Below are 24,510 nucleotides of genomic sequence, written 5' to 3'. Positions count from 1 at the left end.
AGGTTACCGACTCGCAAAATAGGGGTTGTACATACCACAACCCTTTTTAGTGGTCGCAAACGGGCCGATTTTCCATTTGCGACCGCTAAAAAGGGTCGTACTAAGCACTGCCTGCATTACTTGAGAAACTGCAAGGAAAATACATGGAGCATTTATCTCAAGTTGCTTTTGAAAGCTTATGCAAATGTCACTTACATATTTCATGCATAGTATTTTGCGCTATATAGTTGCATACTATTTCATAACAATCTTTGCGTTACACTTGGAAAAAGGACTATTCTGACGAGTCTCCATTACAGTATTTCTTCTCAATTTCCTCACCTCACGTAAGGCCATTACTTTTCTGCACCAGACCCCTATCATCAGGAAACCATTGGGTGCCCTTCTTCAGAGTTTACTAGGTATAAGTCTTGATATATCCGACAGTGTTTACGGCATCCAGCAATGCGGAATTGCCTTGAGGAAGTAGCCAAAAAAATTGTTAATAGAATATTTGCAGAATAGGGACAGTTCCCCGTTGAATTCTGACTGCAAACGGTCTCCGCAAACAGCACAGAACTAATAGCACATAACATTTAAGTGAGAAGATTACATTTAATAAATGAACAATGTCCGAAGAAAAAATGCATATACTCTGTAATTATAACTTAAGACAATCGTGAACACATTATGAGGAAGAAAATACGTGGCAAGAAAAGGCAAGTTATGGGAAAGAAAACCTATGTGTTATACTATGGAATGAAATGAACATTTTCTGGCACATACTTTGGGTTTTTATCCGAGCTGTTTTGACATTATACTACTTATCGACACAAAAAAGATTCCAATGTTCTAGAAAATATATTCGACTCAAGAAAGAAAACAAGACATGTTAAGAAAATCCTGTCCAAACGAATATTAATTACTTTATATAGTGTTTCATGCCATACCGCACCTTTGTCCTTACAAGCCCTGTATTTTATGTAACATAACAGAAGTCAGGGAGCTGCAAATTACTGCATAGCTAAGTGGTTAGAACGTATCACAGTGAGTCATCCTGATTGGGGTTAATCACCGACAATTATTTATTTTATCATGCATGTTGGATCCTAAGTTGCATTTGATTTACACATTCCTTTTTACATTCCTGACTAAAATAGTGTCTGTAAGGCATACAGAATGTTACACTCAGCAGAAAATAGGCATACCAGTGTAAACAAGTAAGAAACTGTGCGATTATTCTATTCTGTCCATCCAAAGAGTTTTTGAAACGTGTTTTCAATCTCAAGTTTATCATCTGTTCACACTGAAGGGCACCTGGAAGCGCTTCCATCGTTTAAAACACAAACCTCCAGAAGAGCACTGTACTTTTATTATGAACTTTGTACCTGTCTCTCTGAGGCGCTATTTAAAATGAAAGGCTGCAGACATTGAGAACATTATTGCTGGAGTGATTGATGGTTTGTAAATAGTGCTCCTGAAATAATTACAACTCTCAGAATAGTGCACCTGAAATTAGCATTGCTTTTCAGGAAAAAAATGGAACAAAACAAGCGTGTTTAGGTACATGAAACCTTGTGAGATTCGATTAATAAAAAACCTTTGCTTCAGTCGCCCAGCTGGGGGTGCTAATACTCTCTGTGGTGGGAGCAAGCTCAAAGCAGGACTTCAGGATGACCTCCCTTAGATATGCAGATGTTCACTTACAGGTAACAAAAGGCCCATTGGAATGACGAAGGACCAATGTCCTGTAAAACCCTGAAGCTGCTTTCTCAGACCAGGGATGAGCCTTGCTGCAAGCACACTTTTAGGTCTCGCCTAGATAGCGTATGTGCTGTCTCTTTGAGACCTTTTGTTTTCTGTTAGTGGGCTTAGACACCACCCGTTGCTTACCATTGGTTGGCTTCATTGTCGCTCTCTTTTGCTTCTTATTGGTCAGCTGTCATAAGCTTGTGTCCGTCCACTGCTCATTTTTTTAATCTGTACTTTTTTCTTTGGTTCAAGCACTCTTTCTGAGTGTTCCTTTTTCACCTGACTTCCTTGTGTATGTGTCCCGTCCCTCTGTGTTCCACCCCTGTCCGTTTACTTGCCCCATCCTCCCTCTCTCTGTTTGTTGTCGGTGTTTGCTTGCCCTCGTGTGCTGTCTTTCTTTCAGTAGTCTGTGTTGCCCTCTCCCTCCTTCCATTCGTCCTCAACCTGCCTACACCCGCCTTTCATTTTGCCTCCCGCATGTTGCGACCTGCCCCACCCTCCCTCCCAATAGCAATTTAAAAAAACTAGGATGCTGCCAACACATCATTGTAATTCTAATTGTTATTGTATATGGTATTTCTATAGCACCTATTACTCCTGATGATAAGTTAAAGCACTTTGCAGCGAGTAGCACGCTACTCCAGAACCCTATTTTAGAGGTGAAAGGGTAGTCAAATAGTAAACATTTTTGTTCTCTTGTGCATTAGTTGTAATAAGTGTGTTAAGTTTTTGTTCTTGAGATCTCATACAGTATCATTTTGAAAGGTATAGATTGATTTAAGTGAAGTTGTAAAGGGAATATGATGGGTGTTATTGGGCGTGGTGGACATGTAATGCCTGTTAGTCGGATGAATTAGATAAAGAATGGAAGCATTGGGAAAGGATGTTTGTGAGTCCATAACAGTCGGAAAGGATTGGGATGAGTCAGAGAGTGGAGGTGCAGACAAGGTTGCAAGGGAAAAATATATTCTTTCCCCACAAGTAAAAATTAATATCCATACTAATAATATAAAGAGAGAAACCAAACCTTTGAAGCGGGTAAGCTCCGGAACCACTGCGCCAACCGGAACACCGCATACAGCATTGAAAAGGTGAGGCTAAGCAGATGGACATAGGCTATACACCAGCGCAAAATGTAGTTTGGAAGGGACAAAGCACGTTGTGGGACAAAGTAGTCCATTGGATGTAGCACCACCTCTGAAGTGGCCGTGTTCGTACAGCATAAGAATGAGAATAGTGTATATCACATTGCAAATGTGTGGCGTCTGAGTACGCCGTCGGATGACGTTGCTGTGGCGTCTCAGGGGACCACGCCGTGTTGTTGACGTGCTTGAAAGTACGAGGCCAAACAGAAGACACCCGGGCACGATGTGCATGGCAGGACGGCTGTGACGCTTTTGCAGACTGTGAGGCCAGCGAAATTGGGAGCGGTCACACACGTTCAACTCTAGCGCCGTACATAGCGGATGCGTGCCGGATCACAGACGCATGGGAGCGGGTAATTACTGTGCCGTATATGCAGACTGTGAGGCCACAGAAGTTGGGAGCGGACACACACGCTCAACTTCAGCACCAAGGTGAGTTGTCAAACAACAAGATTACTGCAAGTGATTAAAGACCCATTACAACTACAGTGCTAAATAATTTTTGTCATACCCAGACAACATCGGGACGGGCTGCTAGTATACATATATAGTGACATACCCACACATATAAGTATATAGCAATATGTATACATATTATTATCTTTGTGTCTTGTAAAGCTCTCGGCTGCCCTACGAGGTTTCCTGGTACTGGACCCTGGTAGAGTGAGTGCAGTCCCTAGTTTAAAACAACCAAGTCTTCAATTCCTTACAAAACTCTGTGAGAGAAAAACAGTTTTGCCGACATTCCGGGAGGTTGTTCCAAAGCTTCGGATCAAGGTAAGAAAATGACCAGCCCCCCCCCCCATGCCTTCTAGATGAATTCTCTGCACTTTATACATGGACTGGTTAGCCGAAAAAAGCATGCGTGCAGATGATAAGGCGCCACCAGATCTTGAATGTAGCGTGGGGCAGTGCCAAATCTAGCCTTGTACATATAGCGCAAGACTAGACAATCTGGTTAAGAACGATGTAGCCAAAAAGAAGGGGTCTATTATTCTGGATCAAATCAGAGCTGACCGTTTACTAAAAGACCTTGATTCCCTAAGCAGCACCTTGTCACTAAAAGCACAGGACACTTGCATTATATTGGATGAGGGCACGAATAAACCGGGAATAACACCATCATCTTCCAACGTACCACCGACCATCCAACCTCGATCTGTTAATACAGGGGCTAAGTGTGCAAAAACCAGCAAAGCTACTAAAATCATCCCAACCCCTGCACCTAGGAAAACTACCCCCTTGATAACCAACAATAAAAACACCACCAGTAAGGGCGATGACTCTACCCAACCGATCACAGCAGTAGCCTCAGCTGTGGACAACAACAAAGGTACCGATCAAGTCGGGTCTAATAAGCCTCACAAACGCGAAGGGCGCGTTTTACCCTTACACCTGCCACCGGATGCTTGTCCGTTCGTCCTGGTTTTGGCAGGAGTACCGGTGCTGAGGGAGGATCAGGGGGAAACATGGGTACAATTACGAAATAAGTGCATAGATTGGCTAACTAAACACAAGGGGGTTGGATATGACATATCAAGAGAAATCATATCGGTTCGCAGGGTGCCCTGGATCGGACCATTACCCAAAGATAAGGACGGAGATTGCATAGTTCTTAACTTTAAAAATCCAGGCACCGTAAGGCATTTGCTCAACATAAATGGTAACTGTTCGGCCATTTCTACGGTTGCTACTATGCTACCCTTAAGCTATTTCTACAGACAACCCCCTATGCATTTCCAACCACCTTTTTTGCAATTCCATCCACCATCTAGGAATTTCCAGCCACTTGCTATGCAATTTCAGCCAGTAGCTTTCCCTTTTAACACCTACAATAGATTTGCACCTTTAACAGGTATGGATATGTTAGATTGACCCTCCCCAATAAAGCAAGTTGACCCAGCTGTTCCATCACCAATTTTGATGATCGGAAATCAGGAAGCTTCGCGTCCCTTGGCAGAGACTCCCGGAAGAGGCAAAACTATGAACAATAATCATGTGGATTCTGTCCTCTCCCTAGTAAGTTGGAACATAGCGGGTCTTAATTCCAAACTGAAAATTAAAGAATGGCTGGAGTGGGTCAACAACAACTGTGACATCTTGTTGCTTCAAGAGACTTGGTGTACAGCAAGCCCCACAGTGGAGGGCTTTTGCTGTTATAACTTAAAGGCCTCCGCTTCATCCATGGGACGCCCCAGTGGGGGGCTATCAATTTGGTCTAAGATAAAACCTGGGGTACAAACCAAACTGATCCCAACACCAGGCAAATGTTTTATGGCTGTGAAATACATCAACAGGATGATTTTATGTGTAATTAATTTTTATAATAACGACTTTGTTAACCATCCCAATGGAAACTTTTTGTCTTTATTTAACTTTATTGACGATATCGTGGAGGGTAGGAAATATGGGTCTTTTGACGGTATTTGTATTGGTGGTGATTTCAATGCTCATATGTTTCGCACTAGTGTCCCATGTCGCAATGGGGAAGAGCTTAAGAATTTACTAGCATCCCGTAACCTAGTTAATTCTATGGAAATTGCTGGAACTAATGCCGAAAACAAATCCGCACCAACTTACATAGGTCAAGGCTGTGCTTCCACGATAGATTATATATTCCTTTGTTCTTCCCTATGTGATATTATCCAAAAAGCTGAGGTCATCTGCTCTGCATATAGTGACCATTACCCACTTAGAATTTATCTAGACAACCCTCAATCCACAAAGGCTGCACTGAGAATTGAGAATGGGCTACATGATTTGGTACTGTCTACTGACAGGTTAAAACTAATATGGAAAGGGGTGGATAATAAAGCTATCCTGGCAAAGGTAATTAAAAAGCACCCTCTGATTATAGAGACCTGCTTGTCGCTTGATAGTACTGGTGAAGTATTAACTGTTGCTTTCAGTAATCTATGTGGGGCCATTAAAAGGGAATCCTCCAAACCATTCAGGCCCAATATAGACCATAGCCCCCGCTGGTTTGACTCTGCGTGCTCAAAGGCCAACAGGGAATTGAGGGTAGCTTTACAACAAAATCCTAGGGACTTTAACCTAGTGAGAGAATTAAGATCTAAATACAAACTCGCCCTGCGGATAAGATCCGAGGCCTTAGTGGTCAACCATTGGGAGCTACTTACACGGACTGCCTCGCTAAAAGACACTGCGGGTTTTTGGAGAGAAGTTAAATCTCTCAGGTCCTTTGGGTCAAACATCCAACCTATTAATTGTAACATAAATGGTGAGGTTTGGGTGGAGCATTTCTCCAAAATCTATACTGTAGCAGCCCCTATTATAGATCCAGCATCCCTATCAAACAATGTTAAACAACTGAACTTTCTAATATCTGAGGTGGAGGATGCAATCTTGGAGAGCGCCAGTAATAAAGCCCCTGGCCCTGATGGTCTATCTATTGACCAGATTAAATCGGAAGTTAACTTCTGGGCCCCTTTATTATGTAATCTATTCAATAATCTGTCCGACAGCTCAATCCCTGAATCCTGGTCGAACAGTGTCATCGTACCGATATTCAAGAAAGGTGACAGGTCTGATCCGGCCTGCTACCGTCCGATTTCACTGATCGACAACACACTAAAAGTCCTGGGTAGGGTACTTTTTAAGAGGATAAGGGGATGGGCTGAGGATAATAATGTGCTTCACTGCAGCCAATTGGGGTTCAGAAGCCATGTGGGCACGGTTGAGCAGTGTCTCAACTTAAATCTGATCATGGCCAAATATATTACTGTTAAAAAATCCCCACTTTATTTAGGTTTTATGGATTTGAGTTCTGCTTTTGATTTTGTCAACCGTTCTAGGTTATGGTCACAATTACTTGATTATGGTTTAGATGATGCATTAGTATATTTTTTGTCATATCTACATAGGGATCTTAAGGCAAGAGTACGCATTAACAATGATGGTGAACTATCGGATGATATTCTTATTAGAAGAGGTGTCCGACAGGGCTGTGTACTCGCCCCTTTGCTTTTCATTTTATATATTAATGGTTTGAGCCCTGCCCTGTGTAAAAATACCAAGGACGTTCCAATCATTAATGGCTCCCCCATTACCACCCTACTTTACGCGGATGACGCTGTACTAATGGGGCGTACCCCTAATGCTTTGCGTTCATTAATTACAGGGTTTGTTGTTTTTATGTCGGATTTAGGTCTAAATACCAATTTTAAAAAATCGTTTATCATGAACTGTGGACCAAAAAGATACAACATTCTTTCAATTAAAAGTGGTGATAATGAATTAAAATGCACCAGCACTTTCCCCTACTTAGGGTTATTATTCTCCAATACAGGTTCATGGCAGCATCACACTGCTTACGCAAGAAATAAGATAGGTAAATCCATTAATTCAGTCTTGTCTCTTCGTCAACCAAGAACAGCTGATGTGATTACGCCCCTGTTAAACATCTACCGTACCCAATGTCAGCCAACTGGGACATATGGCGCAGAAGTGTGGGGCTATTGTAACAGTCTGCCATTGCAGGTGGAGGAAAATAGATTTTGCAGGAAAGTGTTGGGTGGCACCTCATGTGCGCCAACTTTCATTTGTCACCAAGAACTCATGCTGCCATATATAGCGGATTTCATTAGGTCAAGGCCCACGCTTTTTTGGATTAAATTATGGACGAATCCAGCGGCTTCCTTGACCCGCAGTATAATTACAGATTGTCTCTTACATGAACGATCTTACCTCATACCCTGGCTAAACGCAGTCAATACCAGCCTGTTGAGCGTGGGACTCGGCTCTTTGTTTAGCTCCCCAAATACCATCGTCCCTGCTCATAAGAATATTGTTAAACGGGCACTGTTTAAATCATATAAAGAGGAACGCATGAGAACTGTGCTAATGAAACCTGCTATTATTAAATATCTTCCACTAACTGAGACAGGAAACGATATTTTAAACAAACCTTGCAAACCCTGTAGATATTTGTTGAAACCAATAGGAAGATGGAACCGGAGCCTTCTATTTAGGTTCCGAGATGGTAGTATTGTAAATTTATTGAGTTTTCCACTTGGCTATAATAAGAATTTAGAACAACTTGATTGTCCCTGCTCTGCCGGTGGGAAACAAAGTTTATTGCATTATTTTATTTTCTGTGGCCATTACAAATTGTATATTCATCACTATTTAATGCCGATATTTAGAAAATATACTCTGAGAGATTTTAAATTGGCATTTAAATTTCTGCAAATGTTACCAACTGATGATATTATATACACTGTAAGCTGTTTTATAAAAGCCTGTGTGAAATCGAGGGCTAGTATGGAACATGCATAATGGCCTATGCACGTATAATGCACTTTAAATTTAAATACAACCAGTATAGATGATTAACTATATGTACGGAATAAGTGACTATTGGTATTGGCAATACAGTAATTCATGAATGCATTTTTTAATTGTATGTCATTTTATATTCTTTGTATCATGCACTTTATACAATATGCTGCTTATGACCATTGGGTTGTGCGTTTTTTAACTTTTTATATGTTTTTAAAGTATTTTATAATGTTTCATTCTGTATGTACTTTTATGGATTTATTATAATCCGAATAAAGATCATTTCCATTCCATTCCATTCCATATAGCGCAAGGCTTTGAACTGTATACGTTTGAACTGTATACGTTTGAACTGTATACGTTTGAAGCTCGTGAAGAAGATGCAATGCTCACACATACTTAGGAAGGGGAAAGAGCAGCCTGGCCACATGATTTTGAACCACTTATAAGATCCGGATGACTGCCTTCTTGGCCCCCAAGTATAAGATGTTTCCGTAGTCCGTTCTGGATAGGATTAATGCTTGAATCACAGTTTTTTTGGCAGAGAGTGGGATTATGCCTATGATATTTTTCCCCACCTCAGGATTGCGAAGCAGGTAGAGGCTACCTTGGCTACCTAAGGCTTCATAGTAAGTTTCTCATCCAACCTGAAGCCAAGTTTCTTTACCTTGGGTGACCGGTCTGGAAGGCTACCCAGAGCCTCCAGACAATGCTGAGGACCAAATCATTGTGGACTGTTCCTAAGGTCCATAACCCAGTCTTTTTGCCATTGAGCTTGAATGAGAATACATACAAACGCACATAAACACATAATACTGATAAACACCCCTCTCTAACTACACATGGCACACCCCAGATTGCCCTCCCGCTCATCTGTGTCTGCATGGTGTACTTTAACTTCCAGGTACTTAAAGACTCTGGAGTCCCATTGAATCCCCAAGTCCAGCACATGTCCTGCCACTCCGAGGAGACCAGGAACATGCATGTTTTCCTCCAGTTAGTGCACCGTCCCTAAAACCCGTCCAAGGTTCTCTAAGAGGGCCATGCTCCATGGAAATCCAATTTGGGCCTCCCACACGTAAAGGAGCATTTTGTCTGCATAGAGCGAGACCACATGCTGACCATCGCGCAATGGGACTCCCCTGGCATTGTGTAAGGGTGCAGTGGTGTGAGTGAAAAACAAGTTTGGTATTCTCTTATCAGTGGTACACACGTGACAATTGTGATCAAAAGTGTGCATCTAAAAGCAAGAAAAGCATGGCACTTTCCTGTCTAATCAACAATATAGATAAGGGTTTGCACACAATTTCAGTTGACGTTTTGATCCCTAAGGATTTCTTGATTTTTGTTTGGAATGAATGATCATTTGGTTTATAGCATTGTTGCATTCATATGTCTAGGGGCCATTGTTTTTTATTACCACACTATGTAGAGTATGTAAAAAGTTCACATCCGTATGCCCATCTGCAACAAAATATCCCATAGCTTTGATCTGTTCACCAAATTAAAAGATCCTTAAAAGAAAGATATATGGTTCCTCTTGTTGCAGCAGAGTAGTTTTCAATGATTAGATGTAAATTCAAGCATTGCTCCTGGATTCCCAATCCTTCTCTGATTCCAAACTGCACCATGTTATTCGCTGTGTAACTCCAGAAGACTGCGTTCCTCATGTAAATTGGGGGCAGTAGAGCTGGAACTGCTAGGCCTCTACACAAGAAACTAACAAACCTAGGTAGTTTCAGCCGATTAGGAATGCTCATTACCTCCCGTCCCTCCCTTGCCTTCCTTCAGTACAAATGAGGCCCCGCCTCCCACCCAGACCCACCCCCAGCATAAAAACTCTGCCCGCCCCCACCTGTTTTTTTCTGTCTCCCTAGTGAGACTTACCCTTTCAGCTCCTCCCTGTGGCGGTGCCGGGAGTCTTCGGTCTGGTTCTCTGCAACGTAGGAGCCCTCTGCAGCGTTCTCCTGGCGGTGCCTCCTCTCCTCATCTGCCTCGTGGTATGGGGGGCGGAACGGTGGCTCAGGAATCCGTGGCGGTGTCGGGCGGTACTCCTATGGCTGGGGCTACTTTTCCGGGTCGGGCTGCGTGGCAGCCTCCTCCCGGTCTGCTGTCTTCCCGGAGGCCAGGTTGGATGGGTTTGTGCCCATTTTTTGATTGTTTTCCCCATCCTGCTTGGGCGTTTCTCCTGCCCTGTGGTACCGGCCTTGGTGCTGTTCCTCGGCGGATGTTGTAGTGCCTTTGGTAGCACTGGGTTTCGCTGGATGGGGTTTGTGTCCTGCCCATGTTCCTTGATTCATTTGATGGTGGCTTTGGCGGTTGTCTACCACTGGGTCACATGGGGTTGTTGGGGGCATGCTGGTGTCCTCTTCCTCTGCGGCTGGGTCTCCGGTCCCCCTGGGGCGCCCTGGTCACATGGGCTTCGTGGGGGGTGTTCTGCCTCTCATATCTGGGTTGGTGTTAGACTTGATTGACGTTGCTCTGTGCTCTGAGGTTCGGTTGGTGCCTTCTATTCCCTCCTCGTCCGGATAGTCATGTGGGCGACTGGTCCACGTCTGGGTCCTTGGATGTTGTGGGTCCTTTGCCCGCCTCTGGTGCTGCATGTAGCTCCAGGGTGATGGCGTTCGGGTCGTGGGTCACTGGGCTCCTGTTCTGGTCAGCAGTGTTTTCCTCTTTCCTGCTGGGCAGGGACTGTGGGTTTCTTTCCTCTGTGTTCCCGGCGATTGGGCTTGCCCTTTCATCCCGGGGTGGGGGTTGGTGTTGTGTGAGTGGCGTACGTTGCTCATACTTGTTGTATGTGCATTGTGCTTGTGGCTTTGTCAGCTGTGGCTATGTCCGGCTGGCAGCTACTTGTCGGTTGCATGTGGGGCCTGCCATGTGCGGTCTCTCCTCTGCCCTCTGTCTTCATTCTGCTCTGTGTTGGTCCTGAATGGTTTCGGGTTTTTCTACACCCTCATTTTGCGTCAGGGGTTTCACTTCTGTTCTGCGAATCCCTCTCTTCCTCCAGTGGCTTTTCTCCTTGGAAGGGGTCGTGCTTTCCTGTTGTGCTGTTGGACTCTGTCCTGTCCACACTGCTTGGTGGGTCTGTTGTTCTGCTTGGCTGCTGCCGTAGCGCTGGGGGCTGACCTGTTCGCTGCTTCTTCTGTGCCCTCCTTGGTGAAGGGTTTCGAAGAGTTGGCGGCGGCAGTTCGTGGTGGCTTGGTTTCGCCGCCTTGGGCCCTCTGCATGCCTTGCCTTGTACGGGGCGTCCTGCCTTTCTCAGGTGCCTTGCGCTGGGTCTTCTCCGTCGTCCCCGATGTGGGTGTCCCCGCCGTCTTTCAGGTGGGCGCGGTTTTGACAATTTTTTTCACCCTGGCTTGCTGCCTCCTTGTCTGAGTGCCCTGCCCTGTTGGGTCCCTGTCACTGCTGTCTGGTCGGTTCCCTGACAGTGGGTGGTCGTCTTTGGCGTTTCCTCCTCAGTGGCGGCCGGACGTTTGTTGGCTGGGTCCTGTGTACTGTGGGCCATGGGTGCTGGGGCGTCTTGGTGCAGGTTCCTACGGATCAGGGGTTTGGCTGCCTCCGGTGCCTGCTGGGTGGCTCTGCTGGACTGGGTGTCCTGTTTGCTTGCTCTGTGATCCATCTGCTGGGTTCCTGTTGGAGGGGCTCGGGTCTGGGGCCTGCTCCTTTCTGTTGCTGGGGCTGGGGTGTCCGGCGGCTTTGTGCCCGTCCTGGTTATCCTGGGGGTCTGCTCCAGGTTTCGGACAGTTCCCTTCCGTGTGTTGGCCCTTCGGGCTGTCTTTCCGCAGGCCCTGCATTGCAGTTTTTGCCATGCCCTGGATTTTGGGGACGCTTCTCTCTGCTTCTTTTCTGCGTTTCCTGTGGTTCTCTATGGGGAACGCCCGTGTTCTGTGTTGGGTCCTTCCCCTTCGGCCTCAGGCCGTCGCCCTGGGTCTTCTCGCATGTCTGGACGCTCTTGTGGCTCTCCTTGCTGCGGCAGGGGTGTTCCTTCATCCTTTTCTGGTCGACCTCTTGTGGATAGTTCTTCGGGAGAACGGGTTTTTGGTGACCCGGTGAGTGTCTTCTCTGGTCCCCTCTCGGGCCGGGTGTTTGTCCGGACTCGTTTTCTGACTTTGCTCGACCCCGTTCCCTTGTCCGGCGGGCGCCTGGTCTATTTTCCTTCGTTGGTTTGGGCCTTGTGGTCCCGGGGGCTCCTCAGGCAGTCCTGTGGCTACGGGTGCAGGGGCACCTGGCTTCTGTGGTCTTTCTGGTTCCCTGACCTCGTTTCCTTCTTCTCCATCTGACTCCAGTTGGGTTGGTCTCGGGGGTTTGTTGTCCCTGCTGCCCTTGTCGGTCCGTCTCCGGGAGCGGGGGGGGAGGGGGGATATCCTGGTGGCTCGCCCGCTGTTGCCTTCTGGCTGGGAGTTCGCTGGCTCCTCCGGCTCAACTTGTGGTGGCTTCGGTCACCGGCATGGTCGGGGCTTGGCTAGGTTCGGGTTCCAGTTCTGGTTTCTGCTGCTCTCCCAGGGGTCCTCTTGCTGGCGGCTTTGAGGCGTTTGAACTTGCCCTGGTGCCCCTTCGGGGCTCTCTGTGGGGTCCTTGGGTGTTGGCTCAGTCTGTCCTCTGCCGCGGTCAGGGTGGGTCCAGGTTCTGGTCCTTTTTCCTTGGTTGCCTGCGTCCTGTTTCTGTGGACTCTGGTCTGGGTGGTGCTGGGGCTGCTGGCTCTCTGCCTTCGGTGGGTGGCCTGTGTGCTGGCAGTTCTGTTGTACTGGGTCCTTCCTTCATTCTGGGTTTTCTCTCTCCTTCCCTGTGTCCGGCCTGGTGGTGGGTCGTTAGGGCCTCCCTGTGGTGGTCCTATTGCGGCACCAGGGTCGGCCAGGGTTGCCCGGTTCTGGTCTCTGGATCGGGTGCCCTGGTCTTGGGGTGGTTGGGGGGGTGTCGGTGGCTGGCCCTCTCCTAGGCCCCTGGGTTTTCTGTGTGCCTCCCCCATTCCCATACCCTGCCTTTCCGTTGCTCTCGGCCTTTCTGGTGCGGGCCCGGTGGGTCTGTACTCGGGGGTTGTTGGTTGCTCCCTGTTGGCCTTGGGCTCCTTGTTTTCCTCTCCTGTCCGGGTTGTGTTGCGCTCGGTAGAGGTTCCTTCCGGTGGTTCCGTGCCCTTTGATGATTCGAGCCCTTCCCCTGGGTTCTGTGCGGGGCTTGCGCCTGCTGGCTGATGGTTTTGTGGCTGGCCTGGGCTGTGTTGGGGGTTCCCGTCCGGTTGGCGGTGGCTTGCGGGCTTCCCGTCATTCCTCGTCTCGGCTGTCCTGTGCTTGGTGTTTGCTGGCGTTTTCAGCCTGGTGTTCTGACCTGGGTGTTGTTCCCATGGTGCTGGCCTCCTTTTGGTGTGGCCATTCCCTCTGACTGGGGCTCTTCTGGGTTTGTTGGTGGCTCCTCTGTGGGTGCAGTGGGCGGCTTTCCAGCTTCTTGGTGCTCCTGGCTTCCTTGCGTGTTGCCTGGGGTCTGTTGCCTGGTTTTGTTTTCCGGATCTGGTGGGTTTGTTTCCCCGCCCTGTCGGGCCCTTCCCTTCGGGGTCTTTGCTGCTGGTGTTGGATGTCCTATCCGGTCCTCTCTTTGGGCTCCTTGGGGGTCTTGGGTTGCGACTCTTGGCTTTTGGGCCTTGTTTTTTGGTTGCAATCGCCCCTGCGGGGCGCTTGGGGATGTTGTGGGCCCTGTCTTGTGCGTTTTTCTTCTGACTGGTCTGTTCGTATCTGCTGGTTTTGGGTCCCGTTCCGTACCTTGTCCCTCCGGTGGCTCGGCGTTTTGGCTCTGTCATGGGGTGGTTTTGCCTGGTTTCTGTCCTGCTCCTTCCTTGACTGTGTAGTCTTGTTTGCTCAGTTTGGCTGTCCGGTTTCTTTTGCTGTGGTGCCTGCTGGTTGTGGAGTCCTTCCAGGTGGAGGTCTGTTTGTTTGTTCGCTTTGGTCGAACTCAGGTGTTGTTTGCCTTCCCCCGCTCCGTGGGGTTGTTGGTTTCGGTCCGCAGTCTTGGTGGCTTTTCCTCTTGCGGGGGTTCGGGCCATGGTGTCTTGTCCTCTTTGCCAGGCCAGGGATGTTGATCTGCTGTGTTTGCGGCACTGTTTTATGTTCTTTGTCACTCAGTAGTCCGTCTCTGTTTTCTTCTGTTTGCTGTGTCCTCAATTGTACTGAAGGAAGGTGAGGGAGGGATGGGAGGTAATGCATCCATTTCTAACAATAATGGCATTACTCCGAGTCCTACTCCCTCGCCTTTCTTCGAGGACCCTCCCTCCCGGTGCGGTTCAACTGAGTGCTAGCTCGGCTTGTTTGTGTACAGGTGGAGGTGGGGGCGGGCAGAGTTCTAATGCTGGGGGTGGGTCTGGGTGGGAGGCGGGCCTCAATTGTACTGAAGGAAGGAAAGGGAGATCGGACTAGGAGTAATGCCATTATCGTTAGAAGTGGATGCAGTAAGATGCAGCTTGATTCCCATCGCACAGTGAGTACAGGGCCCTTGTCTGGGCATACACATCGCACTTACTGCATTGTATTGAGAGGAAAACAAAAAGGTGATGGGTGGAATGCTTGATTTAATCTCATCCGCTGGTAATTAGTCAGGAACACATTCCAGTTCCATCGGTTTTTTTTTTCTCCATTGCATCACCTCTGTTTTTCCGTCAGAAGTAGGCAGAAGGCAATCATGCTTCATGTCATACCCATAATTAGCTCCCAGGGGTCAAGAATCAATGAGAAATAGCAAACAAATGGTAGAAATCTGTGACAAGCAAACCGCGAATGTGAAATAACTTGTCCCTCTATCCTAGGCACGACCTGGATGAGCGAGATTGTGGACATGATTCTGCATGCGGGAGATGATGAGCAATGCCAGAGAGACTTCATCTACAACAAAGTGCCCATGCTGGAGTGCTGGGCACCCAATGTGATACCACCCGGTGAGTGACACAGGAAAATCGAGGTAACGTGGAAGCACTGGGTGAAAGGTGAAGGAGTGGGTGTAATGGTACTGGAGCACCGGTTGTCAGAAATGGTGTATGAGTGCTGATGGGCTGCAGCGGAGCTGAAGGGAATGATGCAGGAGTCCTAGCTATAAGATAGCTCTGAGGACAGTGTGGAATGAGGTGTAGTGCAGGATGGAGTAGTGTAAGTGTAAGAGAGATACACTCAATTGTGAGAACAAGTGTGTGGTGTAGGCCTCAATGAAATGATGAATGAGTGCATGCTGTGGGGAGCTTAGTCCGGCGGTGTTAAAAAAAACGGCTACAGGCGAGCATAAGCACAGGGGGCGAGAACACTCTGACGGACCTGTATCTCTGGTAGAATATCTGGTGCATCAGAGTCTAATGCTCGAAAGCATTCCAATATCAGTCAAGAGGTAATGGAAAGGAGTTTTAAAACTAATGGAAAGTTGGAAGGTTTCACAATCCTGCATACTTCGCTAATAAAAATGTTACAAATGTCAATAAATGCACTTAATATGCAGTCAGACAAGCTGGATAGTCAAATTACTCTGATGAACATCATACCAGATTATATTGCCAATATAAACATCAAATTGGATTCACTGTCAAGCCAATTCATTGCTAAAAGCAGCATTCCCATACCAGCTCCAGCAACTAACTGTGTGCGACAACATACTAAAAAAATTAAGTGAACTACCAAGCATCTTAATGAACATTCTAACAGAATGCAAACAGCCCACCAAGCCATCAGAGAAACAACACATAGTTGCTAGAGATATATCAAATGGGAATAAGGTACAATCAATGGTAATGCATAACAAAGCTGTTGCAGTTCTACTGAATGGGCAATCGATGCCCAAACGTTCATTTTTGCCAAAAATTCATAATAACAATTCTCTACCAATGGATAAGGAACCCAAAGGCAAGGAATGGAAGAAAAAATCTTAACCTGAGAACATCAACCCTTACCACCTGTTGCCTTTGACCCTGTGTACAGAAAGCCAGTGGATGGGCCAACAAACTGCTCTATAGGCCATTTGAATAGTGCTCTAACGAAAAGGCAGAAGAAGCGTGCTAGGAAGGCCAGGAAGCACCTTCACAATAACAAGGAATTAGGCCTTCAGGCAAATTACCTTTATCCCATATTCAACTTTAAAGAGAAAAAAAAATCAGTCCAGCTGACATAATAAAGGAGAGGTGGAGCATCACCTAGATCAGCAGGTGACGTTGGAAACATCAATACTAACAGTTGGAGAATCATTTACTTCCAATAAACCTGCGGTTTTAAAGAAGGCACATGAGAACTGCTTGGGTGGCGGACCGAGTCATATGCAACTTACTCAGCAACAAGCAACTATAATGATAGCAAAATGTTGCCATATACGAACAAAACATACTGTGCTTTTCTGTAAACACTTTTCAGGGCTGAGAAAGAAACTCATTAAACCCTTGTTATTACAGTTGGGTTTTAAAAAATACCGCCCGGCTTTTATTTATCTGCAAATGCTACAGAACTTATACACATGTGTAGTAATGTCACGATTTCTGCTGGCCGTTATCAATTACAGGAAGGAGTTGTAAATAGTAATTAAGTGATTATGCAGTTGAGGACAGTTTGTATATACATGTTTTTATACAGAATAACTTTTTGTGCTCCGTTTTAAATTTGCATTCTGGTTTGTAAACTCTACCATGGATGTATTTTTGCAGCTTTTATGATCCACTTTGTGATTTAGAATAAAGCTTATTTTGATTTTATTTTATTAACAAAACAAGGGCTAATGATGCCTCATTAAACAGAATTAGCAGTGGTGGTACCAATTTTCTGCGGATAACAGCCATAAAAATAAAAGAAGCTGGTGCCAAATCCAACTGTCTAGTTCAGGGGTTCCCAAACCAGTCTTGGAGGGCCGGATCCATGCCAGATTTTTTGGATCTCCCCATTGAGATACATGTAGTAATTTTAAAAATCTGGCATGGATCTGGCCCTCCAGGACCGGTTTGGAGACCCCTGGTCTAGTTCATGATTTACATTCTCATCTGGAGACAAATATCCCTCGCGGTGGAGATCGAGATCAAGAAATCATATTACAGATAGAGCCCTCTCCTGGTAGAGAACTGAGTGTTGATACAAATGAATTCTCAGCGCCCTAAAGAGCAAGGCCATAACCCGAATGTGCAACCGTGTAACCAGAACAGTAGCCCAGCCCTTACGTCTCATTCAAGAACCAACGATCAAATACAACATTCAAACAAACCGGTATTATTAACTCCACATTATACTTCACAAGGCTCACAAGACTATTTAAACAGAGGAAATGTCCTGACCCTAACAGCAGCTATCCCAGCATTACAGCATATAACTTCAGGTGATCTGCTGTCAATAGAGTTTATCCAACAGGAGGGCAATAAAGGAAGGGAAAAACTTTGAAGTCTGAGGATATTGCCTTAGCCATCTTAAATCACACTTCCCAATTTGAGGCCTGGGGTATATCTTTGTCCGTTCCAATAAAAAATGGGTACCCACTACTCCTGCAACAGCAGCAAAGAATTATGACCAATGATTCCAATATAAGGTCCGTCTATTCGGTGCTACGTGGCACAAGAGGTAAAGAGGACTATAGGGACCATCGACCGCAAACACGAAGAGAATGACCCAGTCGAATGAGCAACAGAGATGAGAATTGGCAGATAAACCTTTTGTCATGGAATATAGCAGGCGCAAAGCGCGCCTTGCAGGACAATGTACCCCCAGAGTACTGGAATAACTATGAAATAATAGCTCCAGCCGAGGTCCCTGGGCATATTGTACATCATGTAAAATTCACAAGGACCCAGCGATATGGGTGACCAAAGGGTGGCCTAGCAGTCTACATCTCGACAATTTTAAATAATAAATCTGCCCAATTGCCGATAACAACCCCAGACATGCAAGTTATAACAAGCATTTGCAATGCAATAGGTCTCGCATTTGCGAAAGTTTGAGCTATTGGCATTGTAAATGACAATACCTTTTATTTATGGGTTTTAAAAACCTGAAAGCGGTGCATAAATAAGCACTTTGTACTTGTAGTCCTTTCTTACGACAAGCAAGTCTGGAAGTAAACAAGACACAGTTACTGCCAGCCTTGATTCTTGTAAGCAACAACTATAAGTAGAAAAGGGCATGTTTATGACTGCTTGCAAGTTTTTAAAACACATACATAAAAGGCATTGTCATTTTCAATGCCAATAGCTCAAACTTTCACAAATACGAGGCCTATTGCATTGCAAATGCTTGTTTTTATAGATACTTTCAGGCAGGTGTACTCGCTTTGGATTGCTTTAGCCCGAGATATAGTTTATACTCACCATGACAAAAAGAATGGAATGTAAAGAAAAAAAGACACAGCAAAGTAAAATACTTGACCAAAAGCCTTAGCACTTGAATGCATTTCCATTTACGTTTTAGAAAGATGTGCCTGTGTGATCAAAGAGATACCTAAAGTAAGCTGTCCCATCGCCCCCTGTTGAATGCTGTGGTGGGTGGAAGCAAAGTGTGCCGGACTGATGAACAGACCAATAAATAAAGAGGGTGGACCCAAAGCGTTTCCTATGTACATATATATTTTATTTATACGATGTATTCACATGAGGCAACCAAAGCCTAACCAGTTATGTAGGCCTGACCTAAAAGTAATGAATGTCTCAGCTATCAAGCGTACTTCCACAGACGGTACCCAAGCAATTGTGGACATGCAGATATATTTCTTATATGTAGAACGCCAACGTGTTGCACTGCTCTCAATATGCTAAACAACAGAGGGAATGACAATTAAAGACTACACCGGCACCTTTCGAGGGAGGATGAAGCGGAGAGGCTATGGGGAAACGTTACCCACTATAATGAAATCACAAAAATGCAGCACTTCTACCACTTGTTCCGAGGACAGGTGTTTGACAGCTGTCTCACTATTAGCTCTCAGTGTCCACCTGAAATGTAACGTTAGCTTATGGCAGTCCACACAAGGCTGGTGTCTTTCTGGGGGGAGACAACGACGGCTGTGAGGGGGTGAAAGCCATGCGATGGAGCCATTACAAAAAGCAACTGCAATGCTAGCCACGGATAGCAGAACTTCTATAGATGGCGCCGCTTTCTGCCCTACCCTTCCCTTTTACTTGTTTTGCTGAAAACGGCCTGAGTTCTAGCCAGTACGTTCTTCAAAGCGCTGTTTTGGTCACACCTTGAAATCATGGGTGCAAGGCAAAAGGATGGTGCGCATACAAATGGAGGCTCATATCATGACAATAAGCCCTAGAGATTGGACTAGATGATGGGTATAATTCATATATTTCTTTGATTTCACTCGATGTTATTCCCCGAAGCCTTTTGCAAGCATTTAAATGTGTGTGCATTTTCACCCTGAACCCTCACTTGTCTCGATGCGAACTGCATTTTCCGTAGTTGTGTCCCGATGTACGCGGCTTTTCAGCCCCAGCATCCATGCTTTGCAGCTCATGTGGAACCCAATCAAGAAACCCGGCACTGTGCAATATTTTGTTAAACTGTGCCGAGCTACCCAGGCTGAAGGAAACGGCCTCAGTGAGGGCTTAAGATAAAATGCTGCGCCACATACGATAGTAAAACGTGACCGCAGAGATATACAAATGGATAATCATGAACTTGATAACGCAACGGCTGTCAACGAGGAGCCATCCTTGCCGGCCCTTATTCTCATCTTTGAGACCTGCGCAGCCTCTGACCTCTTTACACAGCAAGTTTAACAGGTGCATTGTAAATCCTGGGAAGCACTGTTGGAATACAGCGGCTGGTGTGTGGCATCATTGTGGTGATGGTGTGCAGCCCCCTGTCTGGACAGAAGGTAGCTTGGGCCCGCTCCCATCGTTTATTTAAACTTTCAGCGCAAGTTGTTTTTTTCAAAGACATACACTGTGACTCCCTTCCGAAGCCGTTTTATGGATCTGTCTCCTTTCACTCAACGTCCACGCTATGTCAAGTGGGTTATCTTTAAAGTGCCCCTGTACGGAGTGTGTATAAACTTGCGTTATGACGAGTCCGTGCTGATTGTGTATAATTAACAGCGCGGCGCTTGTGAGGAGCTCCATGCTAATTATGCATGCAAGTGAGAATGCTGGGCTGGAACAATCCTAAAAAAAATTTCCCCTTAGGCACAATTAAAACATTAAAGCTGATAAACTGTGGTTAGGCTGTGCTTCCGGATAAAACGGAAGTGACTTCTCCAATGGACAGCCAACCATAAGCCTGCTAAGAAGAACAATTCGAGTGTTGATAAATGGCAAGCGGCAAGAGTAAGTACCCAAGAGTTTCAACCCTGATACTGATTACTTGAAGTCTCGGAGAGACAGCGCATGCGCGCTGCCAAGACGAGACCTAAAAATGGATCTGGTATTCAATGAAAATGCAAGAACAATTATTCTCATCAACCTTTATGCACATCCAAAGCATAAGATTAAAAAATAACTATTCAAAACCTTAATTACAACTATATTGGAAATCCGGTTTGAGCATCCCGCATGGGAAATAATTTTAACAGGAAACTTCAATTCAAACTTAATATATACTCCAGAAGAAGACGACCAGTTAACTAATGCTAATGCAATATGGGCAGTACAAATTCAAGTGCACCCCATCTTCTCAAGGACTGATCAGATTGGGCAACAACTAGACAGACCTAGAGTATCTGGGCATGTGAGTACTAAATGGCAGAGTGGATCAGGATAGACCTCCAATCTGCACTTACAAGTGCACCAATGTTAGCTCCATTTTAGATTACACAATTGTCACATTACCACTGCTAGCAAAAACAAATGCATTTTCAATTATACACTCTACAGAAAGCAATCATTCTAGGCAACAACTACTAACCACATTTCCAAGGCATGTGGATGTAGTATCTGAGAATGGAACCATAACAACTATAAATCTTAAAAGATTACATTGGACCAGTAGTTCATTTCCCACAATTGCAGAGTCGGCAAGGGAACTGTGGGCATCTCAACTCACTAATTGGCTTGATGATAGACGTCTGGGTTACCTTTCTAACAAATCTCCCCAGCGATGCTAACTCAACAAATTTACATTGAAGCAAGCCGCACTGCGAGCGCAGAACATTGAGTTTGACAGCTAAAAATTAAAGGAAAAAACTAGGAGCTGCTATCAGATCCACAAGGGGTAACAACACATTAGAAATGAAACAGGGGCAATTACAATAACTTAAAAAGCAGTTGAAAAAACAAATCTGGGAGGGTAATAAAATGCAGCAGTACAATGTTTGGTCAAAACTGTTGTATAATGCTAGAAGATCAAACCCCAAAGCTTTTTGGGATCAAGCAAACACCCTTATAAGATCACCAAAAATGATAAATATGTGACAGAACAATCCTGGGTAGATCATCTAACCGCTACATTCTCAATGACATCCGAGAGAGCGAGTGCCCTGCAGGTACTCCTTTATTTCCAGCTGACAAAGAATCAAACTACATTTACACACGCAAGTTCAGCTATTCAGGAAGTACAAACGCAACTAACAGACGTGGCAGGAACAATAATAAAGGAGGACAAATTACATATTACAATCAATACTTCCAAGGTTGCAAGAAGCATAAATCATTCAGTCAGACACTATTCTTTACATGAAATTGTAAAAGTCCTAGCCAAAGGCAGGTTGAACAGTGCCCCAGGCAGGAATGGCATACCGCAGGCAATTTATAAACAAGAGCTCAAATTTTGGGCAACACCTACAGCCCACCTGTTTGATGAGGTGAGCACCACAAATCGCCTGCCAGAGAGCTGGAGGGGTTCCATAATAAATCTGTTATTTAAGGGTGGGGAGCGATCTGACCCAGCCAACTATCGTCTGATAGCCTTAATTGTTCCAGAAGCAAAGTATTATGTCTCATTGATCCTGGCAGATCTAATAAGTTGGTCCGAAAGCAATAAAATAATTCCTATCAATCTGTCTGGTTTTCAACGTGGTTCAGGTACCATTAAGAACGTACTTGTGTTGGGTCTAATGGCAGATTAAAGCTTACAGCAACAAAAGAACCTGTTTTTATGCTTCATCGATTTTAAAGCTGCTTTTGATCGAGTGAACAGAAGTATTTTATAGGCAGAAACTGAAGCAGTGGGGCTTACCAGAAAAAATATTAAGACCCATAATGGAATTATATTCTGATACATGGATGCAGTGAAAATAGCTGACGGGATGAAGCTTTCCAAAAACAATTGACAGGAAGGATGGCCTAAAGCAAGGATGCGTTCTAGCGCCACAACTATTCACTCTATTCATGGCCGATTTGTCACCTAGGCTTGATTAAATCAATTTGCACCCCCCACGATTGGGAACTCGCATTATCTTACACTGACAATATAGTTCTAGCAAGTCACACCAGTATTGGCCTCCAGAGAGCGATCGATGACAAGCATACAAAAAAGTATTATCGCTTCCACAGAATGGCTCACCGGCACAGGTCCGGGTAGAATTTGGGCTAGACCAGTGATGGAGCAATCATCAGCAACAGCAGCACAGAAGATACGTCACAATAAAAGCCTGGTACAAAGTTTGGTGCAATCGAGGAATTGAGATCAACAATGCACTTTGGAACGAGTTACAAGGCGATCCACATTCTGCCTACTCTAAATATCTTCAAACTTCCTTACAGTCCACTGGGAAGGTAGACCTTTGACAGAAGAATCTTCCATTTACCACCTTTCAGCAAATCTTCAAGAAGGAACTAAAACAACACTCACTGCTGGAGGATAAAGCCATCCAAAGGTAGCGAGCCTACGCATTAATGGTTCTGGTATCCTATACAAGATTGCAACCATCGTCATACTTGGGTCAGCCATTTTCTTTCTATTTAAAGTCCAAGTTTTTACCAATACGTTTTGGCAAACTGCCATCTAATGCAGATCAGCCAAGTTGGAAACATCTGAGCCCAAAGTCATGTGATCTTTGTAGATCACCGATACAGGTTTTTATTCACCTAGTTTGTATCTGCCCAGCTTTAAGTAAGGATCGCCGTAAATTGCTAAAGGGACCATTCAACACAAGAGGCATTTGTTCCTGTAGAATTGCAATATTAAAATGTCTCGATCCAGAAGATCCCCCGCTGAACTGCTGTTTAACACATTTTTTAGCTAAAAGCGAAGAAGAACTGAATCGAGGCTGGTGGCAAAATTACCACTAAGTTAGATCAGTACAAATGTAACCGATAATATAACTATCGTTGAACACATTCCTCATAATGTTAAGAGAGCTGCCCAATGGCACTTTAGATACTAGGTTATGTGTTAGTCAAAACCTATCACGATTTGTTAATTTGTAACCGAATGTAGCATGAACTTTTGTGTTAGTAATTGTTTTTCTCTCTTTATTTTTTAAATTTATTTTCATCAAAGACCAGAATGGACAAATTAGGCAGCATACATACGTGAAAAATTGCGGCAGTACATTGTTACATGGTGGACAGTAAACGCGAAAGCACATGTTCAAACAATACATTGATCACGACGCCCAATCAGCAGGTCAATTTCGCCACCTCCACCTTTAGTTTGTGTTGGCTTGCATATCTCTCTCCTATAGTTGTTCCATTTCTCCCAGATCTGTGTCCACTTGGTGGGGCACCCTCTAGACTCATATATGGCCTTTTCTGTTACCATACACCAGTCCATGTCTTTTCCCCAGTCCTCTAACACTGGTGGGTCCCGTGCCTTCCATTTCCTTGCTATATTTCTTTTGGCAACTATCAAACCTAGAGTTACCCATGTCTGTTCTTTAGAATTCAAGTCTGTTGGGTCTCAGACATTTAAGAGACCTAGCTTAATGTTACAGCCAATGTGCTGTCCCAGTACCTCTGCCATGCATCCCGCCACCGCTGACCAATACCTTTGGATAATTATGCACTCCATGAGAGTGTGGATAAATGTGCCCTCTTGCCCTCAATTCCTAGAGCACCCTGCCTCTGTTGTCATATCCCATTCTCACCAACATTGGGCCGGCTAGGTAGGTTCTATGTAGAATTTTCATCTGTACGAATCTGAGCTTCGAGGAAATGGCCACTTCCTTAGGAGAGGCCAGGGCCGCGAGCCACTCCTCATCGACAAGCCCAGCGACATCATAGTCCCATTGTGTACGAAGGCGGAGAAGAGACTCTGTCATGTTATTGATTAGCTTCTAGTATATGAGCGATATGGCTTTCTCTGGAAGATCTCCATCTAAGACCCTATCCTCGACCGGGGAAGGATCTGGCGGTAACTCCTCCTTTGGTAGGGCAGTGAGTAGCGCATGTCTGATCTCCAAGTATCTAAAGTGTTCAGTGTTTGCCAGTTCATATTCCTTCTGTAATTGGGCGAAGGGAATCACTCCA

At 45.2% G+C, this 24,510-nt stretch overlaps 1 protein-coding gene across 2 annotated transcripts in view; it reads left to right on the top strand.

The window, feature by feature from the left end:
- LOC147705710 (sulfotransferase 1B1-like) overlaps positions 1–24,510 on the top strand; it is a 400,304-nt gene that overhangs the window by 173,910 nt on the left and 201,884 nt on the right. For both annotated transcript variants that reach the window (XM_086932137.1, XM_086932139.1), the window contains one exon: positions 14,965–15,093. In XM_086932137.1, coding sequence (XP_086788263.1) covers positions 14,965–15,093 — 129 coding nt within the window. The remainder of the gene's footprint in view (positions 1–14,964; positions 15,094–24,510) is intronic.

This window comes from Lissotriton vulgaris, chromosome 7 (genome assembly GCF_964263255.1).
Source record: "Lissotriton vulgaris chromosome 7, aLisVul1.2, whole genome shotgun sequence".
Classification (NCBI taxonomy): domain Eukaryota; kingdom Metazoa; phylum Chordata; class Amphibia; order Caudata; family Salamandridae; genus Lissotriton; species Lissotriton vulgaris.
This window is presented reverse-complemented; position numbering and strand designations above follow the sequence as displayed.